We start from the raw sequence: 5,646 nt of genomic DNA, 5'->3' as shown, positions 1-5,646 counted from the left end.
CCAGCCCCTGCCGGGCCCCAGACCGGTGTCAGCCGTGGCCGGGACCCCCGCTCTCTGCCTCCATCCATCTACATGCGTCCGTGAATCAGACAACGAGGGCTGGACGGGACCCCGGGAGTCGCATCCAGTCCACCCCCTGCTCCAAGCAGGACCAGCCCCGACTACATCGTCCCAGCCGAGGATGGAGAAGCCCCCACCTCTCTGGAAGCCTGTTCTGGTGCGTTGCTGCCCTCAGCGCCCCGGCCTGCCCTGCTCCAGGCACCTGGCTCATGCACCCCGAGCCTGGGGACCCCCTCCACTCTGCCACTGCTACTCCAGGTGGCCTCATCCCTGTCCCTGCACCTTTGCCCTCTCCACCCCCTTGCGGGCAAAGCCGAGGCCCCTAAACGCTGCAGGGGTTCACCATATCCAGCATCAGCCCCTTCCCCGCGGCCCCGGGCACCTCCATGGCCCAGCCTGGCACACGGGGCCTGGCAAGGCAGGGGGGGGCAAGGGGGCAGGCGCTGGGGTTAATCTTTAAGCTGATGCCAGGGCCAGGCCGGGCTCAGCTCCCCCTCCCCAGGCTGCAGGGCAAGGTCCATGCCGGCTCCCCCTGCCCAGGCCTGCAGCCCTCTGACTGCTGCCGTGGGCCTGGGGCAGCCCCACCACCCCCGGGCCCTGCCCTACTGGGGGCCCCACTGGCCCCAGTCCTCAGGCCACCCTGCACTGGGAGGGACTGGGAGCTGGTGAGGGCACATCATACAGGACCTCCACTTAACCCAGGAGGTGCACAGCCCCACCAGGGGAGACGCCGTGTTGCATCTGCTCCTGGCCACGGGCGACCACCTGGTGCGGGGTCTGCGGCTGGCTCAAGAAGGCCAACCACACCCTAGCGGAGGCTGGACGAACACCTTGCCGGGGTCACTTGAGCCCAGTTTCCCTCCTGCCCAGGCAGGGGGTCGGACTTGAAGATCTACAAGGTCCCTTCCCACCCGACTTCTATGAATCTATGGATTCCCCACCCCGATCTCGGCACAGGGGCTGCATCCTCATGGCTGGGCGGCACGGGGGGGGCATGGGGTTGGGCTTTGGGGGTCCTCCCCCCCCCCGTTACCTGGTCTCCTCTCCCCCCACCCCTAACCTGTGCTAGACAGCATAGGGTTGGGGGGGGAGTTTGGGGGGCAGGCATGCCAGAGCCCCTTATGGGGGGGGTGGAATGTGGCCCTGCTGCCCTCTCGTGGACGGTCAACATGGGGGTGTTGTGTGTCCTGTGCCCCATACTGCTAGCACACGGTAGGGAGTCCCCTGATGGCTCATCTAGCGCTGGATCGGGCCCCTCTCAGGCAGGCCGAGGGGCCTGCTCCGGGCCACCAGCGGGGACTTGGACCCATGACCTAGGGCAGGGTTGAGCAGGGGAAGGGCTGGCGGGTGGGCAGCGGTTTCCTGGCCAGTGGTGGCGGGCAGGGTGCACCCCTCGGGCTGCCTACCTGTGCCGTCCACGACGTGGGGCAGCGTGGGGGTGGCCAGGGGAGCCCCTAGTCTGAATAACAAGAGAAGTTGTTGGCTGCTGGGCAAAGTGACTTGTGATGCTTGCAGGGAAATGTGAAAGGATTTCTTGGCCGGCCTCCAGCTCGGGGGGGGCCCCCGGCACCCCTGCATTTGCAGACCGTGCAGGTGTGTGTAATGTGGGGGGGAGAGAAGCAGGGTGCTGGGAGTGGAAAAGACCCGGGAAGGCGCCTTCCTGCCAAAAAGCTGTGCAGACATGGGAGGAGGAGGGGGCCCGGGCCCGGGCCCGGGGTCACTCCTGGGTTGGCACTGGGAGAGATCAGGAGAAAGCACCAGCGTCGGCTGAGTTGATCGGTGTCGGGGAGAACTGTAATGCCAATGTGGGAAACACAGGGGTGAACCCTGGGGTCGCCCCAGTCTAGCACCCCAGAAAGGGTGAAGGATGATGTATTGTGCACCCCCACCTGGGAAAGCAGTTGATGTTGGGGGTCCCGGTAGGAACTGGGACGGATGGTGAGCACAGGAACGTCTGCGGGCGGAGGACGGGGAGCGGGGGCACCGCGCTGGCTGGATTGCTATTTGCAAGCCCCAAGGATAGACATGACATTGCCTGCCAGGTGATGTGACTTGGGGAGTCTTTGGCCCACAAACGGCGGTGGGGTTAAAAGGGAGCTGGGCTCGCTCCGTCCTCCTGAACCGAGTCCTTTCTTGGCCCGTGCGGCTGCTCCGCCTTGTGTCGGTGTCCAGACGTGGGGCAGACGGCTGCAGAGGAGACGCTCATGTCTGGCTCCGTGCAAAGCCGGTCCTTGGAGAAGTGCCCCCCAGGTCGCTCGGCTGCAGCTTGCGGGCAGCGCGGGGTGCCCAGGGGTGCCCGGGGCTCACTCTGCAGGTAAGGCTGAGTCTGCTCCGCACACCTGCGGTGCCAAGTGCCAGCAGGTAAATGTGCCCAGCATCTCTTTTAAGGAGCTATGGGAAGGGAGAGGACATGGGGGTGAGGGGGCCTGCAGGCGCCTGGAGAAGAACCGGGGGTGCGGAGGGGACGACCACACGCTGCGGGGAAAAAAGGGGTCTGTCTCTCTAGGCAGCCCAAGTGCAACGGCACGGGTCCGTAAGCAACCAGTGTAAAATACAAAGAAAGATAAAAAAGGGGGTTCATGCTGTCCTGTAAGGTGCACCTACAGACCCTACAAAGGGTGTTTGAGCCCGAAAGCCTGCAGTTAGTTTTGCTGTTTGGTTGGTCGGTCGGTTTTTTATGCAAAGATCTTGTTGGTCCAATAAGAGCGATCGCCTCTGTGGAGCCCTGCGAGTGCTTTTTCCTCTAGCCCAACACGGCTACAACCTGATCCCCTGACACAAGGACGAGAGCATATTTTAGCCAATTTCTTTAAAGGCAATCTTTGTATTTTCCCAAGCAGGAAGCAGCTGTGAGGGCCTGCAACCCAAGCTCCTGCCCCTGCCCCTGCCTTTGTCATTTGCATCTTCCCAGGCCCCCCCAGGAGGTGAGAGGCTCCAGACCAGCCATGCCCACGCTGCCCAGACGAGTTTCCCATCTATCCACTCCTCTGTGAAATCCTCTGAAATACGAACTTTCATTTCCACCCAGGAGAACTTTTACAATCTTTTCTCCGAAGCCTGATGAAGGGGGTTTGTGCCCAAAAGCTTGCAATTAAAGATTTTTCTTTTTTGCAGAGCTCTTGTTGGTTTAATAAAAGATATCACCTCTGCCCCGAGCCCTGATTGTTTCTTCCTACAAACCCCAGGCGCACCTGGATCTAGTCACCGGGATCGTGGTCACCGGGGATGCAGGAGACCGGGATTGACACGCAGGCAGGGGATGTGCTGGGGCCAGGCTCGGATTAGTGGGGGCAGGGACAGCGTGTCCCAAAAGGAGCACCCCGCTTTGTGCCCCAAGCAGCAATGCACCAGCTTTCTCCCCAGGGTGATGGCTGCAGCATCCAAGGAGACAGCAATCCCCTCGGGTGCGATCCCGCAAACCCCAAGAGTCGCCCCAGCGATGGGAGGGGAAGCCGGGGAAGGGGTGCGGGCCATGGGGCGGCGGGCCCTCAACGCCTGCCGAACACGAGATAAGCCGGGTTTGCTCCGTGGTTTCCCATTGTGTTGCCTGAGGCAGAATTGCGAGCATGCTGCAGTGGGTATTTGGTGGCCGTGTCTATTAGACCAACTAGGAAACTGCAAAAAAACATTCCTTTCCTGCAAGCTGTTGGGCTCAGATGCCCTTCCTCAGGCTCTGGGAAAATTTAAGATGGTAAAAAGTCTCCCTAGGTAGGAAATAAACTTCATTTTTGCACAGAGGGAGCTGGAGATGGAAAATCGGTCCCTCTGGGTCAGTGAAAACGTCTCTGAGTTGCTTTTTGTTGTGCAGCTCAGGCAGGAGTCCTTTCCTCTGTGCAAAAATGAAGTTTATTTCCTACTGACTGGTGGGGACTTTTTAGTATTTTAATTTTTCCCGAGCCTGAGGAAGGGCATTTGAGCCCAAAAGCTTGCAGAAAAATTAATTATTTTTTTGCCATTTCCCAGGTGCTCCAATAAAAGGGATCATCTCTGCACCAAGAGTTGTAGCTGCATTTCAAGCTTGAGGTTGGTTGGTTTTTTTTAAATGGTGAACGATGCCGCATGGAAAAACAGGCTTAAAAAAAGGCAAAGCCCCTTCCTGGTGTTCCCCCAAATTAACCATGCAAACGCATTGCTCGGGGAGAGCAACCGAAAATGCTTCACTGACCAGCAGAAACGTTGGCCTTGCGCAGGGCTCTGATGGTGGGCTGTGCAGGGAGAGTGTTTATGGCAGCCCAACCCAAAAAAGCCGCACTTCAGCCCAAATCCACCCCCCTCCCGTACGGCTTACACTGGCAGCCTGGGCTGCGCTCGAGGCCGGAGGTGAGGCCCAGGCAGCCTTTCATGCTTCCCAAAAACAGCACCCCACGTTGGTGCCCGAGGTCCCCCGGACACGCAGCCGGGCTGCCAGGGTGACGGCTGCAAGCATCCCAAGACGGCTTGCCCTTCGGGTCTTCACGTGTGGGGCTCCGGTGCCCACCCAGCACTCCTGATTAGCGGCCGGTGCAAAACGAGCACCCCACCGCCGAGCCCCGAGGAGGAGCAACAATTTCCTCCGGTCTTCGATGACGTGTACAAGCGCCCTCGGAGGTGGTTAAGACCCGGGTAGACAAAGCCTTGTCTGGGATGATGTGGTTGGGGCTGGTCCTGCTTGGGGCAGGGGTTTGCACTGGATGTGACCCCCTGAGGGCCCTTCATCCCTGAATTTGCTATGCTTCTAAGGCACTCCCAGTGCGGACCAGTCTGAGCAGGGGGGGAAATCCCTTCCTGCCCAGTGCAGTGTGGGCGCAGGGCAAGACCCTCCAGCCGGGACCCTGCGGGGTCGATGCCGGCAGGAGCACTGGCACAGCCCAGCCCCAGCCCCAGCCTCGGCTGCAGCCAACGCCAAGCACTGAGCACGGCTGGCCTCGGTGATCTCGTGCGGTCCCCTTCCAGCCCCCAATGTCTTCGGCAGCTTGCTTAATAACTCTTCTCCAACCATTTGGGTCGGTCTAATAAAAGATATCAAATTCACCCAAGGAACCTTGTCTGCCTGAAACACCCCCGACACTTGGAGCAACAGGAGGGGTCCTCTCCATCTCCCCTCCTGCTCCTGCGGCTGAGCCGGGGCCTCTCCGGCATCCCCGTGCCCGGGCAGTCGGCTCCTCGGCTCTCCGGTGCGGCGCCCCAGGACAGCTCTCCCCGGCCCCTGTGGGCACCGCCACCCCGATGACACGGGGCCGTCGCCAGGCTGCTCGGGTGCCCCAGCCGAAGCATCGGGGCACAAGGGGCTCTTCCCCGGCCCCAGACCCTGCCCTACAGCCCCTTGTCCCGTGACCCTCTGGGCCGGGTGGCCTCTGGCAGCGGTCCCCAGTCCAGCGGTGCCCCGAGGGGGCCGAGCCCGGCCGGGAGGAGCAGGCAGAGCTGCCCCAGCCGGTCTCTAAGGTGTTTATTGAGTCTCTAGGGGGGATCCTGCCCCGGCCCCGACCCCCAGGGCCCCGGCAGCTCCGTGGGGCCCGGGTGGGCGCAGCCTCCTCCTTCCCCGCGGGCTGGGGGGTCTAAGGCACTCTCGGCTGCACTGAGCGGGGTGGGGGTCCGGGGCAGGGGTTG

The 5,646-nt window shown here is 61.7% G+C and overlaps 1 protein-coding gene across 1 annotated transcript in view; it reads right to left on the bottom strand.

Moving 5' to 3' along the window:
- Positions 1–4,403, bottom strand: part of LOC112548313 (translation initiation factor IF-2-like) — a 6,871-nt gene extending 2,468 nt beyond the window's left edge. Inside the window, exon 1 of the mRNA XM_025193694.1 lies at positions 4,342–4,403. Within this exon, the coding sequence (XP_025049479.1) occupies positions 4,342–4,403 (62 nt within the window). The remainder of the gene's footprint in view (positions 1–4,341) is intronic.
- Positions 4,404–5,646: the final 1,243 nt, after the last annotated feature.

This window comes from Alligator sinensis, unplaced genomic scaffold (assembly GCF_000455745.1).
Source record: "Alligator sinensis unplaced genomic scaffold, ASM45574v1 scaffold446_1, whole genome shotgun sequence".
NCBI lineage: Eukaryota > Metazoa > Chordata > Crocodylia > Alligatoridae > Alligator > Alligator sinensis.
Note: the sequence above shows the minus strand (reverse complement) of the source record. Positions and strands in the feature narration are given on the sequence as shown.